The sequence below is a fragment of the Carica papaya genome, chromosome 5 (genome assembly GCF_054855325.1).
Source record: "Carica papaya isolate Zhongbai chromosome 5, ASM5485532v1, whole genome shotgun sequence".
Taxonomy (NCBI): domain Eukaryota; kingdom Viridiplantae; phylum Streptophyta; class Magnoliopsida; order Brassicales; family Caricaceae; genus Carica; species Carica papaya.
Genome location: NC_142313.1, coordinates 16,796,106 through 16,819,135, shown reverse-complemented (window position 1 = coordinate 16,819,135; position 23,030 = coordinate 16,796,106). Strand labels below are relative to the sequence as shown.

General features: G+C 45.5%; 1 protein-coding gene and 1 non-coding gene across 2 annotated transcripts; one reads left to right on the top strand and one right to left on the bottom strand.

Annotated features, from left to right (window-relative positions):
* Positions 1–12,868: 12,868 nt before the first annotated feature.
* TRNAD-GUC (transfer RNA aspartic acid (anticodon GUC)) lies at positions 12,869–12,942 on the top strand. Its single transcript has one exon. It is a non-coding gene; the product is annotated as a tRNA-Asp (tRNA).
* Positions 12,943–18,741: 5,799 nt separating this feature from the next.
* Positions 18,742–19,804, bottom strand: LOC148253795 (Cytochrome c oxidase, subunit III). Its single transcript, XM_088219555.1, has one exon. The coding sequence runs from the start codon at positions 19,707–19,709 to the stop codon at positions 18,912–18,914; it is 798 nt and encodes a 265-aa protein (XP_088075681.1). The 5' UTR covers positions 19,710–19,804; the 3' UTR covers positions 18,742–18,911.
* Between the last annotated feature and the right edge of the window lie 3,226 nt (positions 19,805–23,030).

Genomic DNA, 23,030 nt, shown 5'->3' with positions numbered 1-23,030 from the left:
AATCTCTTTCTTCATATACGATACCGTCCGGTTTGATATCCGAAACTATAGATATGACACAAGAAAGAAAGATAGATATCCCATGGTAGGAATAGGACAGTTGCACTAAGGAAGAAAGCTAGAGATTTGATAAAGGTAATAGGACAGGGAACCAGCCTTAGTCCCAAATAGGGCGAAAGCTAAGGACATTACTATATGAATGAGACTTCATCCTTATCACAACCTCAAATAAAGAAAATCTTCCTCTAGTCCGCCGTAGGAAAGAAAGACTTTCTTCCGGCCTTTAAGTGATAGGGGGGAGTCACTCTTGCGTTCTCTCTCTTGGGTGGGTCAGTCTCGCTTTCTCTTGTCGGTCAGTATATCTGTCGTGGTATTGCTGTCGTGCCGCGCCGTTCCAGTAGTGTTTGTGAATGAATAGTCTTTTTTGAGGGGAAAGTGCAAAAAGGTAAATAAAGACCGTAGCCAAAGCCAAAAGCAAGGGATTCCCCGGGCCCGAACGAGAGCGAAGGCGGCAGGGCAGGTATTCTCATAAAAAAAAGAAAGGAGAACAGGCAGGGAGATAAGAGCGAGTAAGACTAGGTTATAGCAAGACAACAGAGGTTAGACAGCTCTTACCGGAGGAAGAGGTTTCGGGTCATCCGTCCCCTTGACCCAGACACGAACTAATCTTTCTCTCTTTCGAATGTATGCCCGTCGAATCTTTTTTCTTTCGAAAACAAACCGTCTTGACATGATGAATAGTGGTGCCCACCTGCAGAGCGTAGTCCTCCCTGCAGCCTTTGAAGTATACTCTTCCTCGAGTGTGATCTTATCCCCAAAGCCTTTTTGCAAAAGGAGTAGGTAGCGAGATAGATGACTAAAAGTCAATGAAATTCGAAAAGCGGATGATCTTTTCCCTTGTATAGTAAAGGGAAAAGCCTTTTCTATCTTATTAGTCAAGCCTAAACGCCCTGCAATCAAACTCAAGTTTCGCCTTTTGACAACCTTACTAATAGAAAGGGGAAAGATGCGCTCAAGGAGTTCCTTCTTGCTCCAACTTAGGAGTAGGGGCTGACGAGCCTTTTCCGCAGGCTGCTATGCTAGTTGTAGCGCGCTAGCGCTTTACTAATAACATAGAAAGAAAAAGGGGACTCTCTCATGATCTTACGAATCTACAACTCTTTTTACTGAGCGAGACTCTATCCGGATCTAAAGAATTCGCCAAAAGAGCCTTCTTCTAACTAGGAGAGTCAGCAAGCTACCGGAAGCGAAGCTTCTGGCTCCCCCTTTGAATTTCCAATGCCTCCTTTTCGTTCTACTTAGGTGGAGCAATCCGAACTCTCGACAGAATATAAAAGAGGTTTTTCTTCCTGTGTAGACACCTCAACGAACTCATGTGGACACTCCTCAGCTCGAGGACAATTTCTCAAATACACATGTTGACCCGTTTTTCTTTTCTTTGCTGATTCCTCTCAATGAAATTTTCCATGTTGCACTAAGTTACTTACGGATGTATGCATGCAGTCCGGGAACACTTTGGGGTGAACACCCATCCGAACAAGTAGGGTCAATAGTTCAGCATTTAGGCCGTAACATTTAGCAAGAAAAAAAGTGTTTAACCCAACATGTGCTCTCCAAACCAAGCTAGATAGTCTCCTATCACTAGGCTCACCAACCAACCTGGACTTTGATTCTTATTATTCCTACCGGATATCAAAACCATAAGGATTGTTTCCAGCCATGAGTTCCCATATGACATAAGCGCTCTTGGGTGGGCTGGGCCATTCCATCAAATCTTTGAGAAGGGGCCCAATCTCGTATTTGATGGTCGGCGTGGCGATAGGCTTCGCTTCTACGACTCCCTCCCCGGTCCCACGAAGATCTCTACGTACTTGTCCAGTCCAGGACAACTGAGATCTTCCGGTCTGCGTGCGTGGGAGCAGCTCAAACAAAGAAGAGTCTGGTCTGAATTCAGGCCCCGCCCGCCCGTCTGCTGCTAGGCCCGGGAATGGCGCCAGGCGAGGGCGCCGCTATGCCCCGCTGCTCTGCTGCGGCCGGCCCCCGGACTATGTAAAAGAATCGAGAACGGGGCGGTCTCGCCCGTAGTGGTTCCTCCCGCCTTTGGTGATTATCCAAACAAATAGGCCGAAATCTATGCCCCTTAATGAATCTTCGTTCCTCTCACATTCGTTCGAGCTGCTTCGCTCCTTCGACCTTCATTTTCTTCCGACGGCCGGCATAGATCTCATGAGACCCGCCCACTATTACTACGAAAAAAGCCCTGCCCCTTTCCTTCGCTACTAGGAAAGTAAGCAACCTCTATTAGCGCCGGACCTTGAGTCGAATTTCTCGTGTCATGTGCAACGTCCATCAATGATGGTTCATTAATGTCCATTGATTTAGACTCCTTCCCCCTTCCCAACTACGAAAAAGATCGAGAGGAGCCCGAAAGTCCCCAAACCAAGAACGGAAACGGAAGCCTTTCGATTCGCTCCCCATTCTATTCTCTCTTAAATAAAGCTCGCCCTTGAGCCCTGGGCAGGTCGGCCGGGTCTTTCCCTGTTGTTCTGTTCCCGCCACGAGAAAGACGCACGGAAGAGGTATGCCCAGCGCGCGGAGGATCCGTTGAGAGTTTCAGTTGTCTCGGTAGGGAACTGTACGATCCTTTCCCCTATTGTCTTGAATCAATAAAAAAAGAGGTCAGTGCTACGGCCCCCTATTCTTTGATCCAATATTGACCGGGGACGAGCCCCGACTTCCATAGGTCCTTGGTTTTAATAAAGCGGAGCGGGGCCAATTTCTCGTACTTGCTCCGTGTGCCCCCCTTTCGTCGAGTGCCCACTGGGCTGTTGGCCTACCAAGTACTTGCCTGCTGCTCCCGCCGCCCGCTTGACGGGCTCCGCGCTCGTTATCCTTACTGTTCTCTCTGCTGGGGCCCCTCCCATTGCTCTAGCCATAAGCTATGGCAGCTCCGGCTCGCAACCACAGGGGCCCGCCCTGCGAGGCCAGAGTGGGCTCAGCAGTCAGCCTCCATTCGAATTACGTTAGGGGGTCTTTCGCTTTTGCCAGATCTAGAGAGATACTACGAGTCCTCCGTCCCAGATTCCATCGCCGCGGCCATCTGGTTCACCGGTACTACCAAAAAGTCTCATGCTTACGTTACTGTTATTGATGGTTTTCTTATTTTGGACTACGAGGACCCCGGTCGTGCTTCTGGTTTCCATTCCCATCATCATATTGATGATCAATCTCCTCGTGCTCTGCCATAAGAACTTGGAGTCCGTATCATGGTGAAGGTAAGGTAACGCTGTGATTCTTGCTCAAAAAACAGACCGAACGCGTTCGAGTTATTAGCTCGTCCGACCCGGCAGCATTCATGAGTCGCTCGTTCAACTGTCCCTCGGAGACACGGTCGAGAAGTACCATGCATGGTTGCCCTCCGTCCTTTCTTTCTCTCGGTCCCACCCGTAAAGATAGGGCTCAGCCAAAAAAAGTGAGCGCCCCTGCGCGAGCCTGATTTTCTTAGTCAAGTCAAGCTTTGGCTCCCTAAAGACTCAAAAAATGAATCAAAAAAAGGGGGACTTATGCAACGGGCTATGCCACCCAAACCAAGAACGGGAAGTCGCATCCGTCCCATCGCAAGCACCTACAATGTCATGATCACATTGGTTTACCCTTTTTTCTTTGGTAGTTCAACGGACGGTCGCCCCTCCAACAAGAAAAGGTATAAATATGGAAACTTCTCTGCCATTTGAATCGGAGAATTTATGAAGGAAATCGGGTTTTAAATTTCCAGAAACCACACGATTATATAGCCAAAGGGAATACGCCGCGCCTAAAATCATCCCAAGCGCTGCTAATGTGGCTACTAAGCTATTTCTTTGGAAAGCTCCTACTAAGATGGGAAATTCCCCGATAAAGCTGCTAGTACCAGGTGAACTCATATTGGCCAAAGTCAAAGAAAAGGAAATGGTAGAGAGATTCGGCATGGTGCTCACTAAACCTCCGTAATATCTAACAAGTCGAGTCTTATGTCGGTCATATAGAACACCAACACATAGAAAAAGGGCTGAAGGAACCAGTCCATGACTTAACATCGGTGGAATGCTACCTCCAATTCCCTGTATGTTCGATAGAGCGAAAGATTCCTCCCCACTGATCGGAGTACGCCGATTACCCCCCGAACCGTACAAGATAGTTACCACCTATCATACGGCTTTCTAACTTCACTTCTTTTTCTGGTCGTTCCGCTCTGTCGATCGATGGTAGTATAAGAGATCTGTAACCCCCCGAAATTCTTTATATAAGGCTTCCTGCTTCCTACCCATAGTTAGCATGTATCTCCCCGGGTCATACTTGAGTATCACATCGTAGACCCCCGCCCCAACTCTATCTTCCTTATCAGTGAACCGGAACATAGTGCGTAGGTACTCTTCAATGCAGCGGGGACGAGACGACGTGACATACTACAATCACGTACAAAAGTGCTGCCCTTCGGCTCGGCAATATGGAACCTCTCAACAGCTCCCCCCATAAGACCCTATTTCTCCTTTCTTCTCTTCTTTCATGTGAGAACGGCCCTCTCTTCTTTTCTTTCGAAAGGTTTTTCGTGCTATACACCACGTTGAGAAAGACCAACCTCCTATGTACCGTACCTTTTTTTGACCTCGAAAGGGAGGTCCTCCTTATGATGCTACGGTCGGCTGTCCGAAGTGCAAGGGGTAAACTCGGACTCGGATAGGATTGTGCGTTCGGGCCCTTCGGGTGTCATATTTTGGCCGAGTTTACCGTACCCCCGGCCCTTATGTTACGCGACCGTAATATTTTGTTACGTTCCACCGCTGTTACGCCAGAAAGAAAAGGTTCCACACGAGCTCTCGTTCTGCGGCGTGGTGGCAGGACCGATAGGGGATTGGCTCCGGGTGTAGATAGGGTCAAATCTGCAGGGGTCATGCAAATACATAGGCCCCTTCCCTTCTCTTTTGGATAAATGGGGTGGTTTAGAAGGCGCTTTCCGATCTACGGTCCCTCGGAGCGAAGGGTTAGGCAGGTAGTATGGGCCCTCTGACTTCCAGCTATGTGCTGCGCGGCTCCCGCGAAGCGAATGAAGGGAAGCTCTTCGAGCTTACGGGTGAGCTTACGCTTACTCTCAGCCTCTTTGATTGGTAGGCGGGCGGGCTAAGCCCCCTACTTAATCTTCCATTCATAAGGCTCATTTTTTGGTGTCGTGACGCTTTGGTTAGGCCTATACTATAGGCTACTTCTAGCTTCTAAAGTGGCCCTTCCACTTTTGGTGTAGTTTTAGTTTGTATTTGTACTGAATGAATATATCAAACCAAACAAAGGCGAGCAGTATAAGCCCTTCTCCGGCCTGGGAAAAGCAGCGAACTCTAGAAGCGTTGGCGTTATTCACCTTTGGACACGAACACTATTCCGTTCTCAGCGGAAACCCGCCTTAGAAATGGAACGTCGACTTATCTTATTGCCGTTCAATCTAAGACAGCGCTGATAGCTTGTAGTGAACAGCCCCCTTATGAAACCAAGCGAAAGCAGCCTTTGGTACTTAAGTAGTTAAGGTTTGGAACCCTTGCTACTATGATAGCCGTTTGCTTGTTGCCAAAGCCTTCGCCTTTCTTTTGAATCAAAGTAGGCCGCGACTCTTGTCTTTTTTTCGGTCGGGGGAAGCTACCGCTTATACGACAGCTCCGCTTCCTCGTCTTGCTTCTGGCAAAGCTTCTACTTTGCTTGCTTCTCTCGCGCTTGCTTGCGCGAAGGCTTAAACGCTAGGTCCAAAAGCTTCCGTCAAAGCGAAAGATCTGATCCAACAGAAATCCCGCATATTGAGCGCAGCTGATATGCGGCTACAGCTAGGCGATCATATCATGCCATAAAACACTTTTATATGTATAGAGAGATCCCCTAGATATACAGATAGAATAGATGTTTATGGATAGACAGACATTCCATTGATTCTGAGTTTTGGGGCTGAAAAAGCTCGTCGATTCAAATGAATCATTCTTCTGGTATCTCTTCGCCCCCCGCCCCGAAACTGACCCACAGCACAGCGCCCATTCGCTTCGCGCGCGGGAAGGCAACGAAGTTCAGTTCATGAGACCGCGGCGGAGTGGAGCAGCCGCGACACTCTTTTTCCTTAGCTGGATCTCGCTGGTGCCACCTAAACGGTAGGTAGGCTAGGATGTGTGACGTTTGGAGTTGTCGTTCGTGCACCTGTCCCCAATGGAAGAATGAGTGATCCGTTCCCCTGCGGATCATGGCCTTACCACTCGGTCCCCGATGGCCAGCGGGGGATTCGGTATAGCAGCTCACCTTTGTTTTCGCTGCGCGTTTCCGCTGGACTGGACACGTGTTAGCTGTAGGAAGTATGGTTCCGAAAGTGACTTCGGTTCGCCAGTTCAGGCTCAACTCCTCGCTTTACGTTAGCGGACCTACAGGTCGGGCCGGGGCTCTGCGCTCTTTCTTTCTGTGTGGGACGATGCCGGGGAGAGAAGGGAATGCGTCGAGGCGGCGAACAACAACAACACAACTACATTTTGGCTTTTCCCTCCATGAGATGAGCCCAGTGCATTGGACCGATGGATAAGAGAACTGAGCTGGAAAAAAAAGCGCTTGGGCGCTCTACGTACGATGTAGACTCCATCAGAAAGAAATCGATATGTATCTGATGGATCAAGAATCGAGAGTTTTATATAAAATAGATAGAAATAGGGGATTTGCCCTTCTTATTGATAGATTCCCTCTCTATCTATTCCTACTCTTTCGATCTATCAGAACAGATCAGGCTATCTATCAATCGATTTGAAAATAGCACGTTCATCTCGCTTTTCGTTCATTTTCGCCACGCCAACATAGCCGCCATAATAAGAAGCAGGCGAAGCAGCTAGAAGCGAGCGCTTCTAGCCCTTTCATTCTGATTTACGAATGAATTGGGAAAGCCAACAGAAAGATTCGATTCTGACTTCGTGGAGCCGGTGCTGCTGTTGCCTGCGCGTAGAGCCGTCCCCCACTCCCGTCCGGGGGCGCTAAGGGGCTTTTTTTTTTGGAACAGACGGCAGTGTTTTGCTGACGCCTCGAATCAAGCTTTTGTTGCGACATGCTATGTTTTCTCCCCCATTGCTAGTAGGTTGATGGGTCGCACGCCCGGCACACATGTTTTGGCCTTGTGTGTCCATAACTCAAAATAGGTGACCTAACAGCCGCCGCCCGACTAAACATACCAATAGTCACCAGATTCATATGGGCTACTGAGGAGTAAGCAATGATCTTCTTAAGATCGATCTGTCTTGAAGTGGTCAAGGAAGTATATATTATAGCAATCGCGCTTAAAGTATAAATGAAAGGAGTAGAACAAAGTGTCGCTTCGGGAAACATGGGTATTGAAAATCTTAAAAACCCGTAGGTTCCCAATTTTAAAGGAATTCCTGCCAAGATGACGGATCCTGCCGTAGGTGCCTCTACATGAGCTTCGGGTAACCAAATATGAACTGGTACCATAGGCACTTTGACGGCGAAAGAGGCGAAAGAAGCAATCCATAGAAAGATTTGGCGCCGCTCACTAAATTCTGTGGTTAATGAAATTTGTAAATCGGTGGTTCCTGTTTGGAGAAGAATCAACAGAATAGCTAATAGCATAAAAACAGATCCAAGTAAAGTATAAAGGAAAAACTGATATGCTGCCTTGATCTTTCTTTGTCTCGAACCCCATACCCCTATAATAATGGTAGAGTAAGGGGTGGCCCCAAAGCGGAATTGACCGGTGGTGGTTGGTCGAAGCTCCAGTAGGTAGCCACTCCCTTCTCAGGGAACCGTACGTGAGACTTCCGCATCATACGGCTCCGTCCCGAGCTTCCGTCGTCGGCCCTTGTCATTAGACCACTATCTATGCATGTATTTTCAGCCTGGACTCTCGAATCTTTTGCTTTTCGGGTGGTGGCGAACAATGCAGCTTGCGTTGCGGGAGATGCCCGCCCGTAGGGCCCGGCCTCCTTCTCGCCCGAAAGAACCGCTCACTAGCTAGCCGGACTAGTGGGGGGCCCCATCTGGAGACATACTGAAAACCATACCTTTCGAACCGAACGCAAGGCCCGTCTTCCAAATCAAAAGCAAAATGGGCTCGTTGGGAAGAAAAGAAAGATGGAGTGCGGCCTGTAGAGCACATGTAACGCACAGTCGGGTTGCTCACGCAGCGGATCTCTCTATCTATAGATAGAGAGAGAGAGAGATGTGAAAGTAATAGCCTTATGTTATGGCCGCCCCCCGACTTACGGCCTTTACGCTACTACTACTGTGATGTGAGCGGTTCAAATTGGTTTGATCTTTCCCAATTCTCCTGGCCGGAACTTGTACGCAGCACTTAGACGGAGGTGCATGCATAAAGGTTTGGAACTCTTTTCTTATCTGAGAATCTTAAGGGCAGGACCCTACCCTATTCTCGAACCCTCTGCCGAGCTTAACCCTGCCCGCATTTCCTTTTGAAGGGGGCCAAAGAAATGTCTCCACCTGCTGTCAACAGTCTTTTTTCGGAATTATACTGAACGGGTCGATCCTCCCCTCCCCTTTGTTTTAGCTACTTATCCTAAGGTCTCCTCGCCAAGAGCTCCCCGGCGACGACAGAGGAAGCAACCCTAAAGCAGTGGCGGGGCGGCTTTCTTCTTTCACAATAAGACCTGGACGATTATCCCTACCCTCGGTAGCTTACGAGTTTACGTCCATCCCTGGTCGGGTACAGTTTCCTTTCGATTTCTCCCTTGTAGCCGTTACCCGAATTCGCGCAAGTGTGTCCACACCCCCCAAACTGACTTGACGAGGAATCCATTCTCGCAAACAAACACAACCCCTACACACACCTAGGAGCACCCCTTCCTGCATATCCATACAAGACCCGAGTAGGTGGGTCGAGGTCCTACGAGGTACCCACTACTCGGAGTACCCTCCCAAAAGGAAAAAGATGTGTCTGTCAGGTTCGGTTCTTCTTAGTTGGATTGGGCGGGTTCGACCAGAAATGCTATGCTTACACACAAGACTACCCCTCTTCCCGAAAGCTTCGCGGGGACTACTTTACGGCGACGGACGACCGCCCGTAGGGGGTTTACTGCACAAGGCCCCTGCAGAGGAAAAGCTTTATCCCAGCGAATATAAGATGCTCAGCTCCGCACAACATAGGGATTGGCACGCTTTCGGGAAAAACATAGAATAGTAGAAGATCCAGCATGCGGAACACGGCGATCATTAGAAATTCACGAATTAAAGATGCTGTAATATACTCTTTCCCATAACTTCTCATACCAGACCAACCCACTGAAATGCAAATAGGGATCAGAAATGTGGTCAATATCACGAAGAATAAAGAGATACCGTCTATACCCAAATCAAAATTTATGTTTTCATAAGGAAGCCATCGAAGGCTTTCCACAAATTGAGATTTGGCCGTAGAAGGGTCGAATTGTATCCGAGGAACAGGAGAATACAAAAAAGTAATAAGAGAGGCACACAGACCAATTAATCGTATCGGTCGTATTCTTGAATTTGGAATGAAAAGAGGAGTAATGCTTCCTAGCACGGGACACAGAATAGGACCACTTAGATCAGAATAGCATTCACAGAAATGTTCTAACATAGAGTAGAATCGAAGATTGAAGAGATTAGTTGACAACAGTCAAAAGATGGGCGCCTAATTCCAATACAATAGGGGTCTATCAGTGCAAGTCAGCTGAACACCGTGATTGATGAGTGGGTAGGTGGGTTAGGTGCACCTCTCGCCCAGTAAGAAAACGCACTAGACTTCTTCCCCCCTTTCTACTTTTCCTCTCTCCTTTTGTTTGTGCTTTCACCCGGGCTTTTCATTCTGTTTTATAGAGACCCGAGGATTCTAAACCTAAGCCCTACATTCCTTTCCTTTCAGTCGGGGAAATTAGAATCAAAATTCTTGTAGAAAGGTGAGGAACTTTCCCCGGCATACGAAAAAGAAATCCAGGATGACAGTTTTCAAAAGACGAGTAAGAGACGGGGAGGGGGAGGCTTTCGAAAGCAAACGAGACTAGAAGGAAGATGGTCATTTTGACCATTCCTATGAGTGCTTTTGTCTTGAAGAGCCAACAAAGGGGCAGCCCTCTTTCTCTATCTCGGTCTCGGTTTAGCATCATCATATATCGATTCGGAAAAAATGGTGATTGGTTTTAGCGCGGATTAAGGAGCTGCTCCTCCATGCTGTGGCTGTGGGGGTGGGGGCTGCCGCCGCCTGATAGAGGAAGAAGCCGGGGCCACCGGAGCTATCTGCGTCGAGTGTGTCGATTGAAAGAGGAGGGGAGACAACTCAAATGCCAGCACAAAAATAGAAAGAGTCGTGCCATTCAAAGTGGAATTCTTTTAAGATCCATCCATTGCTCGATTTTGCATGCTCTGCTCCCAAAATGCAGAGAGACTTGCGAGGGCGGATCCGGGTTGGTTGGTCCGGAAAGTAATGGGAGAGGCAGGCTAAGTGAAATAAAAGAATATACTGGTGCTACTATAGAATCTTATGAATCACGCACGGCACACTTTCTATATCTCCTCCGTCTACAAGGTGAACAGCTTAGCTTACAGCACAGCGTGTTCGCCACCACACCGCCTGGCTGGTGCATTGGCCTTACCGTAATAGGGCCGAGAGGTATGACCCTTCAATTAGAAGGCCCCATATCTCGTGAGACGCGGAGCGTGGCATTTCCTTTTATAAAATCTGTATAACTTCTAACAAAAAGATTCATTCTTTATGAATCAAGTACCATTCAAAGAGTGCATTGCCTCTTTAAATGAAGAAGAGAACGCTTTGTATAGACACCCTTGAGCCATATTCGTCGCCCTAGGCTCACCATTCTTTCATTTCATTCTATTTATGGATTCTAGCTCCAAAGAACATATACATGGAGCTATGTCGACTTACGTACGTCTCGTTGACCAAACGATTAGGTATACCACGCCACGTATCATTCCCTCTTTCCATAAAAAAAAAAGAAAAGATATAGTGATCGTGCCGTAAGACCTTCTTCCTTTCTACTTGACGTTCTTTTCCTCGGTTTTTTTACATTACATAAGGTAGCTTGCTTACTTAGCGCTTGCGCTAAGGATCTAATCAGAGTCAAACTGAAATTGAAAATGAAAAAGAACCTTTCCTTTATTAGCCGGAGTACACTTGTACTCCTTGATCTTTAGTAAAGGCGGATTAAGCCAAAAAAAAAGATGTCTTTTGAAAGTCTCAACGTCCTCGTTGAGAGTCGCTCTGCGAAAGGTCCAGTAGTCTCTGACTTGGTCTTCAAATCGTAAGTTTCAGCCCGTTCCCAGCTTGCCTCGCTCTCAGGTTGGCCCTTCTACTTGACTAAGTAGTATTTCACTCGTGCAGTGGGTGTATGGGCTAGCCCATGGTGCGGTCAGCTATGATATACTCAACTTCTTCTTTAGTAGGTTCATCTACAACATCTGGTGGTGCCCTCGTGGGCACGTTCCTCTCTGGGTCGGTCTGGTCTAATCGAAGTCAACTGACTCACATGGAATACGGGGTGAGTTTTCACCGAGCTGATCGCTTGAGTCTATAGGCTACCCCTCCTATCCGCTTCTCTACAAGATCTACTTTCTTCTTCCTTCAGACCGGGCCAAGCCTTTAGTTTAAGTAGGTTTGGGCTAGGTCGTTGCGATCCTGCCTGCCACCTCTTGGCAAAGTAGGCTGATGGGCGAGCCCCCTCTTTTCGCAATGGTGTGGGGCGTCAGAGGCTGTTGCCCCGTGGCCAACTCGAAGGGGCTGAAGTTCGACGCAGAGCTTTTTGGTTGTTAAGTTATAGCAGCACTGAGCAAGATCCAACAGCTCTAGTCCTTCTGGTTTGCACTAAAGTGCCTTAAGTAGCCCTCGAGGAGTCCGTTTATTCTCTCCGTCTGAGCTTTCAAAGATATACCGACCGTAGGTATCTTACCATCAGATACCGACAGTCGTCTTCTAAGATTACCGACCTTTAAATATCGCGTTTTCATCAATTTCACATAAAAAAGAAAAAAGCTCTTTTCATCATCAGAAACAACCGGATTTCCGACCTCTTGCATTGCATTACCATAACAAAAAAAAGAAAGATGACTCTTGTGATTCGGAATGAACCGGAGGAAAGGAATAGCGAGAAATTCCTATGGAGCATCCAGGAACAAGAAGATTCAATCGGACGACGAATTCTTACGTGGTCCAAGGAAAGAAAAGGTCCGCTTCCACGATTTCATCTATATCGAATCTGAATATCAGAATAGCTTATATAGTCATGATTCAATTCAGGTCCACTGACTTTTGCTTTCTTTCTCATTTTTCTAATCTGATTGGAACAATGGAGAAGTAGGAAGACTTTCTCGATTCATAATGGGTATCTAGAAGATCTATGTCCTAAAACAGAAAAGATGAATAATCAAACTAAAACATGAGGAGGAGTATACCCTGAAGTGACATAGCAGTTCTCCTAATCGACTACTTATCATCATAATGAACATTCCACTTTAAAACTCAAAAGAAAGTACTCGCCAGGCGGTTACCTTTTTTTCATATCTATCTTCTCTGCTGAAAAAGCAAATTCAGACTAAGACAGGAGTTTCGTAGAAAAGAGTCAAGTCCTTTATCGGATTTGAACCGATGACTGACGCCTATTTCTTAGGGCGTTTAAAGAGCGTGACTCTACCGCTTAGTTAAAGAGCCCATTTGATTCAATTCATGAATTAGCCCACTATGAGTTTACTGCATATATATATATAATAACAATAAAGTATATCATTCGTGTCTCTGTTACAACACGGCGAAAGAAATTCCCCTATTATACAATCCAATAAAAAGAAAGAATAAGCATTTTGAGGCTGTACACCTTCTTTTCCTGGGATTGTAGTTCAATCGGTCAGAGCACCGCCCTGTCAAGGCGGAAGCTGCGGGTTCGAGCCCCGTCAGTCCCGACCTAGGATCCGATGAATCGATCAATTCAGCTCTCCATTTTCTGTGAAGAAGAGAGACAAAGAGTAGGATCTAATTCCCAGCGGGAGGATCCTTCTTTCGTTTCGCATTTCTCATCGGGACAAAGAAAGTCCAAATAAGAAGAAGTAGTACCGATTGATGGAGGAGAGACATATGTAGGTTAGTACAATCGGGGGTATCACCATATTCAGGATTCAAAGAGACACCGTACTGGTCTGGCTTTTTCGATTGTTCCTGATCTATCGAATAGAGTAGCACTCTTTTTTTCCCGGGAGCACAACCATTTCTTTTTTATGATACGAAATGAACTTAACAGAGTTTCCCCGACAGAGTACTTATCAGATTCAACCTACCCTTTTTTCTAGCTCCGATTCTGTGTAACCTATATGACTAATTGGGGACAATCTATCTATCTTAGAAAAATGAATTGCACACTGGGTTCTCGATGTATGCGTCCCAGTCTAAGGAAGTGGAATACTAATAAAAGATCAAAGATCCGCTCCAACTTCTTGTGATTCGAGACTGGGAAGGGATATAGAATGAAAAAAAAGAAGATGATGAGATTATGGAAGTACCGAGCATTTATTGCTACTGCACTGTTTATTCGTCTTTCTTCCGATCAATTCGAAAGAATCCAACGTCAACTGCTCTACTCTAATTCATAGGTTTTTTTATTGTATTGATCCCGGGATCTATCGAAACAATAGAAGAAGAGTATGGGCGTATAAAAAAAGAAAGCAAGCAAGTCCCATGGAATTGATTGACTTTCTTTCTATAATCAAAAATCACCCATCAAATATTGAATGACTGAGCACTCAGATCCTATCGCGAGTCTTGATACATAGTATCTTCAGTCCTTTCCACAACTCCGTCTTTGATTCCCCATCGGCCCATCCAATCTCATTTACGACTCAGTCAGTAGACACTAGGTAATTAGGAAGGATTTTGAGTCTTTCTTAAAACCCCTCCTTGGATCAATGGAGCAAGGATTTAATGTCCTTTAGAACAACCTTTTGATCCTCAGATTTCCGGTCCCTGACTTTCGTATTTTTTAAGATTCAAAAAGAAAAAGACTACCCAAGTCGATCCTATTGGCAACGGGCAAACGACGCTTACGCGGGATCTCGGTGCCTTCTCTTGAAAGCACTATAAATTAGTTGACTTCGAGTTGTTGATCAGAAAAGTCAAAAGCCGTACAAAAAGCCAGCGGACCTGCTTACGGGAGTCAGGCCTGCTCTGTAGTGGGCAGACGTAGCAGGGCCATCAGATAAAATATAGGAAAAGGAGCCGCTGGAGAAAACCAATTACGCTGGGTTCTCAATTCCATAAAGTATGCAATGAGTTTGAATTGACCCGGTTAGCTAGAAGGTTCCTTTCGCTACCGTCCTAAGGTTCAACCAACCGTTGGTTTGCTTTAACAAGATTTCACTGAAGTGAACCCGACGCGAAGTTGGTGAAACCTGAGCGTAACTATGTCACGTGAAGTGAAAAACCTCTGCTTCCTTTTTTAGACACCTTCTCTTATTATTCCCCGGAGCACAAGAGCTAGGGAAAACTCGTCAGCTGGATAGCTATAGTACAGAGTTTAAGGAGAGAATATATATATCTCGCTTTTCCCGGGGGACCGAGAAAAAGGGAAGGAGATATGGAGCCAGTGAGTGGCAACTGGTTCTTCGGTGCTATCAAAAAGAGCCTTCTATGCGCTATCAGAGCCACTCGTCCCTTCTCCTTTCCTTTCAGTCAAGGTCTAACCTCGCGTAGTTAATTAAAGGGAATACCTTAGAACAGAACCGACTATAAGCCCTGAGAGCCAGCAAGCAAACCCCCCTTACCAACCTCGAAATCTATAAAAAAGAAGGCCTTTCTCTCTTGTTTAGCCTAATAAGATAAGCATCAAAGCCCAGCAACTTGTTGGGAGTAAGGGCTGAAAAGAGCTCTTTGTATAGGTTGGGTTTGCTGGTTCCCGGGAACATTTGACTCCACTAACAAAAAGATTCTTGGATTCCGTCCTTCCCACGCCTCGAACTCTGATGATGCATGCCGCCGCCCCCATTATCCGACCCGTCCCGCCATTCCTGACTTTAGGAAGGAATGGAGTAAGGGACGACATATCTTAAATTAAAGAATTCTAACTGAGACAATCGGCTTTACCGATCGCTATTTCCGATGTTAGCAGTTAAGTCCCCCTGAGGGGATTAAAAGGGGGTAACGATCCTTGAGACAGCCCCCCCCGCTGAATCTGAAGCTTTCTCAATAGCGTAGCCTGGGCTCTTTAAAAAGAACCCCACCGCATCAGCTATACACCGAGGACCGGTACCGAGACCCATACCCCCTAGCTACATGGTGGTACTTTTCGGCTCCCCACAAGTCGTTTTGGTCGGACAAATGTCATATCTACCGAAGTGGGACAAAGGACCTTATAATGAATTATAAAGAGAAGCGAGGCGGGGGACTAAGACTCGAAGCAAAGCTAGTCTTCGCAAGACGGTTGACTTTACCAACGAACGGGGTGTGGGCCAAGATGACGAAAGTTTTGATTCAACGCAACGACGGATAACCCTGAAAGGCAAACAAACTCAAACTGAATAAAAGTACAAGGGCTGACTGACGATGAAAAAGGAAAGGAGTCTCTCTTGTTAGAGCGGGAGATAGCTTGACTTTTGGTCCCGTTTGGTTGGTTCCAACTATCTCCCAGAAAGCCAAGAGCCCTTCTTGGCTTTCCGAGCTCGATCGATATCACTCACTGACCTTGGCTACTTCGTCTTAGCCTTAATTCCACCAGCATCTTTCTCTCGTTTAGCTGGCCCTTCTTAAGCCTCTTCTTCTAGTCTCGAAGCCAAACTTGGACTTTCTCTTATCTTTGGATTGGCTACGGTATTCTGCCTCTATCCGGAAAGCATGCTCTTGGGTACCGATGGGATGGATTTAGACTGCGGTGAAGTATTTACCTTACGATCGTCTCAAAGCTCGGTTGGTAGCTAAGGAAGAGTTCCTGGGTGACTCTAAGCGTCTAAGGAGATACTTATCAAACAAAACAAAGAAGCTAGCTATATAAAGAAGCAATCGCGCGCAGAGCACTCAAGCAAGGGTGCTGTAGGGAACAGAGGAGATAGAGCACAGCGCTCAGAAAGAGATCAAGCGCTAGCCTGTCTCGTTGATAGACTTAACTGAGCTATGGAGGGGTCAACGTCCATTGCCGATCCGGTCGTCCATCTCGGAGTCATCAACATCTCTGTTATCGGATATGAGTGGTCTTACCCCATAGAAAGCTTGATCTATCTGCCCCACCATTTTGTCGTATGCCTTTCGATCCGTCCAGTGAGAGACCTTCGGACCGAAGCATTTCCATTGCACGGATACCCAATCCTACAACTTGCTCAGTTTTCCATGTCCAGACGTACGGACATAACTTTGATTAAGAAGTGAAGCCATCGTATAGCCCAACTTGTGACTACTAGTATAGCTACCGAACATAGAAACCCAGGGAGATGAGCCCCGGTACTCGATAAGAGTAGACTGCCGGTTGTCTCTTCCTTTTCAAAACAATCCATGAAACTTGTTAGACTACGCTACTCTCTCTTTGATGAGATAGCACAAAAAAAGGCTGAAGAAATGAGAAAAAAGAGCATACAACAAAGCTCAGCTTCATTTTGATTTCATTCTTCTTTCCCCTAAAAGATCAAAGAGAGGAAAGGAAAAGAGAGGAAAGGAAGAGGACAATTCAGTTGTTAGTTGGAGTTCCTCTTTCAAGACAATAAGCAGTCTACGGTCTCGACACCGAAAGTAGGATATCACTGTATTCCCTCTTTTCCTCGGGAGTCAGAAGTGAATCAGGGACTTGCCATGGACACGAGTGAACGGATTCAAGATAGAGTTGAAACCGCTTACTAGTAGTGAGGAGGGAAAGCAGCCTCGCTCAGCGCGAAATAGCGTCTATATAGAATCAAAGTTCCACATCGTTGTGACTCCTAGACAAGAGTTCGAATAGAATCCCCTAACAGAGGTGTGGATGTCTTTGGGGTGAGGCATGAAAGGAGTAGGGCCACGGTTAGCCGGCAGCGGGTCAAGAAAGAGACAAAACTTGAGCGAGGAACGGGCTCCGCCCTAGTTCTTAAGGCGAAGTCTCACATGAAAGACAATTTCAAAAGACTCGGCTCGAAAAGGAGAAAAACCCGTCCTCCGGGAAAAGACAGCAAGAGATTGTGTAGAAAGGGGCTCGAAAGCTGAGGAAAGAGATTCGGGATAAAGAGGTGCTCTTGTGGCCTAGGACTCAGATTCTGTCCTTCATAGTTCTCACCAATAAGTAGCCCTCATCTCTTAAGGATAAACCGTACCGTTAAAACGCGGTCTCATAGGTCTTATGAACAGCTTGATGAATCGCAAAAAGCGAACCTTTCCCTTCCTTCCCCCGGTCTCCTTACCGCCCTAATCGCAGCTTTATTAGCTACTAGTAGCTAGGATCGTTCGAACAGTAAGTAAGCAATGCGTACTTCTTTCCTAGTCTAGTGGATCCGCGTAGCAGAGCCCAATCTTCTACCCACAAGCTCTGACCTTACTTGTTGTACTTGATTCACCTACGTAAATAGACAACTTGGGTAAGGGCTTTCTTCTACTGTTATAGGGCCGGGGGCCTTCTCCTTCATCCGCTTTAGAATCGTCTCTTTCAATCCTTGCCTGAACCAACCAATCTTACCCCGGGATAGCATTTACCGAAGAAGGTTGTCTCAAAGCCACAATCTACCCCCACCTAAAGCGGCATAGACACCTGAATAAACAAAGGCTTCAGGCTTGACGCAGGCCCAAGCGGACTCAGCTAAAATGTCAAACGAAACGTCATAACTAAAAGAAGAGGAGCACTCATGAAACCTTGGATGGTCGTCGGTATGAAAATCCGGAATTAATGGAACTGGAGGGAGCAGAGCTTACTGCTAGTGGAACAAAAGCCAGGGAAGGGGGTTAGCTGATGATGGATATTCGGGGGACCCATGGTTTACGTCTTTAAACTCCGATCGTATAGTTGGGTCTCTGCCTATTCTACGAATTCACATAAAAGGAAGACCTGACCTGACCAAGGAAGTGACTGGGTTATTTAAAACCAGGAGACAAAACCGAAGTCGAGGAAGGAGAATCATATGAGTCCTCCTTAATCCACAAAGCCTAAAGTTGACGTTTTCATATTGATTTTATGAAAAAAAATAGAAAGCCGAGACTGAGTCTTTCTGTATAGAGGGATAAGCTTTTCCCCTTTTCTATTAGATTCAGAAAGCGCGCTCCTTGCATGACTCCATATCATTCATTATTTTCGCGAAAGCGACAACGTGTCACCCTAACCTTTAAATCGAGAAAGGGGAATGCGTTACCTAATAATGAGCAATGCTGGTAAGAGCAAATGGTTCCTAACCTCATCAAAATCAGAGTACGGCATATCCGACTATCCGGCAACACGCTTGGATAAGTAAGGCGATGAACCATACCTCTATCTCTAGGCGCTATGATGTCTTATTATGTAGATCATGTCTTGCTTGAGGGTTCCAAACCTTTATTGAAGAAAGAGCTCTTGCCTCCAACTCAAAAGAGAACAGAACGTTCCTTCCGCAACGCAAGGCCGATATCTTTCGTAGCAGCCAAGGATGAGTTCGATCCATTAGGTTCTTCCATTTTTTCAGAAAAGAAACGAGAGACAAGAAAACATCTTTGATTACGATTAAAAGGAACAATCTCAAATAGACCAAGATCCAATTTCGGGTCATTTCTTGGTGAACATGATCTGCCATAATCTCTTCGATCCCTTCATTTATGTGCCAGAATAAAGAGAGATTTGGTAGGAAAGTGGAAGACACTTTTTTGTATATGATAATCAAAGGGAGTGGGAAAGCTGCAGTAATTCTTTGGAAAAGCCCGATTCTCTTTGTCTTCGAGCTTTCATTTTTTAATCCACTCTTTCGTTCCTTCATATACCTCCCCACCAATAGATAGAGACAAATGGGAATAACCAAACCACGTCTACAAAATGCCAGTACCATGCAGCTGCTTCAAAGCCAACGTGATGCTCCTTCGTCAGATGACCAAGATATTGCCGAATACCACATATGATCAAGAAAAGAGTACCTATAATCACATGAAAACCATGAAAGCCAGTTGCTAAGAAAAAGGTAGAACCATAAATACTATCCGAAATAGTGAAGGGTGCTTGATAATATTCCATTCCTTGAAAGCCAGTGAATACTAGAGCAAGTAAAACGGTAGCTACTAAAGCATAAACTGCTCGTTTTTCCTTCCCCGCGAGTATAGCATGATGAGCCCAAGTTACGGCAGCTCCGGATGAAGGGAGAATAGGGGTATTAAGAAAAGGGATTTCCCAAGGATCTAAAACCCCAATCCCTTTTGGGGGCCAAATACCTCCGATCTCTACCGCAGGTGCCAAAGAAGAATGAGAAGAAGCCCAAAAAAGAGCAAAAAAGAACATAACCTCCGATACGATGAACGGAATAAAACCATATCGAAGTCCTAATTGTACTACTTTGGTATGATGTCCTTCCAACGTGGATTCACGTAGAACATCGCGCCACCATACGAACATGGTATATAGGAGAAATATGAGGCCCAAACTGAGAAGTGTTGCACCCCCTTGAAATGAGTGCATGTACATCACACCTCCTACGGTGGTTGCCAAAGCTCCGAGTGAACCCGAAATAGGCCATGGACTTGGATCTACCAAATGAGAAGAATGCCTCTGAGATTCAATCATAAACCACTTTGCCTCGGTTGTATGTAAACCCCCCCTTCACCCCCACCCCCTAAAGTGGTAAAGAAGGGCTCTTTGGGGTCAAATTAGCTTTCTATCTGATAGGACAAATAAATAGGAAGGGATGGTTCTTTCATTGCATTGATAGAAGTAAAAAAGATCTCTTTATTCCTTTGAGAAGAGAATCGTTGGTTTAACCGATGAACTACGTGGGAAAATTGACCTTCTTTCTTCAATTAGAATACGAATGAGATCAAAAAGCCCATCATTTATATCAAAGATAGCGGAGGAATCCTTGGCCGGGAGCAGTGCAGGATTGGAGCACTCAAGCGGATAAGGCTACTTTAGGCACTTCCGGCGAGATCCTCAAGAATGTATCGGATCACATTGGGAATACTCATCTATCCCTTGCCCTCGTGTCGTGCTAAAGAACATGCACGTGATAAGAGACGCTTGAGATTCGCCAGGTTCTTACTTGTAGTAGAAGGAGAGTAGGCCTTTTTTTATATCAAAACTACTTTCTCAATGATTAGAAAAAGAAATTCCATAGCAGTTGGAAGTTTTCCAGATAGACGGAAAGGATTTGTCCTTCTCGTATATTAGAGGAGTGATAAGTGTGGCCAACTCCTCTTTTTGAGCGTGAACCTCACTTTTTGACCTTTGGATTAAAAAGTATTCAATGACCCGAGGGTCCGATTCATTGGATAGATCGAACGGTTCACTGTCGGGACTATGAGGGACATCAAAGACTTCGTTCAGTTCTAGGGGAGGGCTATCTGGTATATCGAATCTTTTTTCCGAACTGGATGGGCTAGGGGCCAACTAAATGATCATCCCCATTTCGGTCGAAGAGGCACTTTTTTCGCCCGGCACGCTTAGTGGCGCTTGGTTTTCGCCCGAGCTTGATGCGGAGTAAGCTCCTGACGGAGCCATCATTGTCTTCCCCCAGGTCTCGCTATCAAAAAGATTAGATCAAATTATAGCAACTAGGAGACCCCCCCCCCACACACACCATCCGAGCCTATTTAATAGGAAGTAGAGAGACTTTCTGAGGATCATGGATTGGAGTTTGGCAAGAAGGAGATGAAAAGAATCTCCGATTAGTAGACAAATAAAAGAAGGTCAAATATAAAGAAAAAGATCAAAAGAAAGAGGAATGGAATATACCATCGTTTTACAATTCTATGATTCCAAGTAAAAATGGGTAAAACATCTTGTTTTTTTGTTTTCTTTCCACTTGCTTATGGGGACATTGATCTGAGGTGATCATACTACGGTTCGTGCGCTCTTTTTCTTCTCTACCATGACGAATTAATTTCTTGTTTGCCTAAATCCTTTGTCATTCCTTATCAGAGTTTCATTGGCTGTGTGGAACATGGATTAGCATTATGTCATTCCTACAAGTGATCCCCCATTCAGGATTGGAAGAAGTGTTATATGAGGAGTTCGAGATCAAATAAAATATGTTTCTTTCCATTTCTCGTGGGCCACTTATTTCTCCAAAACAAGAGATCAAAGTGATTTTCCTCCTTTTTTCCAATAAGTCGACAGCATTAAACCATTAGGATACTTCGAATAAATTAGAGTACATATAGGATACACCAGTGCTCAAACCTTTTCTCAAGATATCTTCTATGGGGTCGTTGCTACAGATGTTGTTCTCCTGGTGTGAAACCAGTTGGTTCCATAGTTTGAGAATTCTGCTGATCCCAAGTACTCCATCTCCATCATTGCATATGGGAATATAGAAAGTAAAGAGGAAAAGGCATGACCAGAAGAATTGTGAAAAATAAGTGAATTTATCCAGTTGAGGCATTCTTGCTTTTTCTGAGAAAAATGATTCCCTACAGACAGCTTAACTTCGTCAAGCCTGTACGAGTAGTGAAGAACTATAGAGAGTTGTGGTTGGTTGTTGACCAACGGAAAGCATGGGACCTTTTCTCGAAAAACCAACCCTAGATGCCAAGATCCACAGGCACTCCTAAGGCTTGTTTTCTTTCTTTTGTAAAACTTCTCTACCCTCCCAGAAATGAAAGAATTTGGACAAAGTCTTCACTTTGGGTGCCCTGATTGACAAGGTCCAAATAGAGTCAATTTAAAGAGGGAATGCTTTTCTCTCTAAAAAAGAGACCTTCGGCGACGTCGTGTAGATTGACTCCTGTTGGAAAGTTCACATCTCCAGTAGTATCCCTATATACTCTCAAAAGAATTTCTAGTTTTTTAACAATATTTTACTTAACTACATCTATTGCTAAATCAGTTATTTTGGGTTCCATATTGAGACTATTCATTTGATGGATCATTTGGCCAGCTCTAACGGCTACAAGAATAGCTACAGGCAAAGCCAAACCCATCCATGAGAGAAAATCCGCAACGAGTTGATCCATAATGAGTATTACATTGTAGTGCTCTTAAAGAAGACCGCCAACTCGTATCCCGAAGATACAAGCAAAACGCCCGGTCCTCTTCTCTTGCGTCGAAGCTCTTTTCTTCTTTTTTGTAAATAGCGAAAGGTAGTGTGTTTTGCCTTACATAAGGAGTGGGAAAAAGCCGAAACTGAACTAACGGGGATTTTAGACTCCGTGCTGCATCATGAAATCGTAGAACTTCTATACGCAACTGGCATACCGTCGAATCGACTCTACTTTACGATACCATCTTTCTTCTCTTATGAAATTCAACTTCTCCGCCGACAGAGTGCTTCGTTGATTCAAAAGCTATGTCTTTCCCGGTCTTCGTGCTCTTTGGTCATTCTTTGACTCATCTCTTCCCAAGATGGTCAGAAAGACAGGGGGTCCTTTCTTTAACCAAAACCCCTTTTCGTCGGGTTATTACACCCTATGCGGATAACAAGTCCTAAAAAGGCCTCTTAAGCCTTCGTGCCCCATACCCATAGCGAAATGGTTCAGTTCACTGCTCTTTCTGAGTCCTAGTTAGTAAGTCAGCCTCGTGCTCGTTCTATTTTACGTCATTCCACGCTCAAACCTCTAATCCACTCTTTCACCAGCCAATCCATAAGGAAGTTTACTTTGCCAACCCTACCTTCTTCTTTCTCTCGCTCTGAAACCAGGGACTTCCAATCCAATCTCTAGCTCTTTTGATCCATTCGACACGTGCAATTTCTTTTCCGTCGATACGCCCTGCAATTTGCACTTTCATTCCTTTTGTATTGTATTCGCCTGCTCGGTTAATTCAATAGCTTTTTTCATTCGAAACGAAACTCTATTCTTTAATTGTCCAGCTATAAATTCTGCAAGAATCTTAGGGTGTCCATAAGGATTTGCTATTCTTATAATTGCAATGTTGAGTTTTCGGTTCACACAA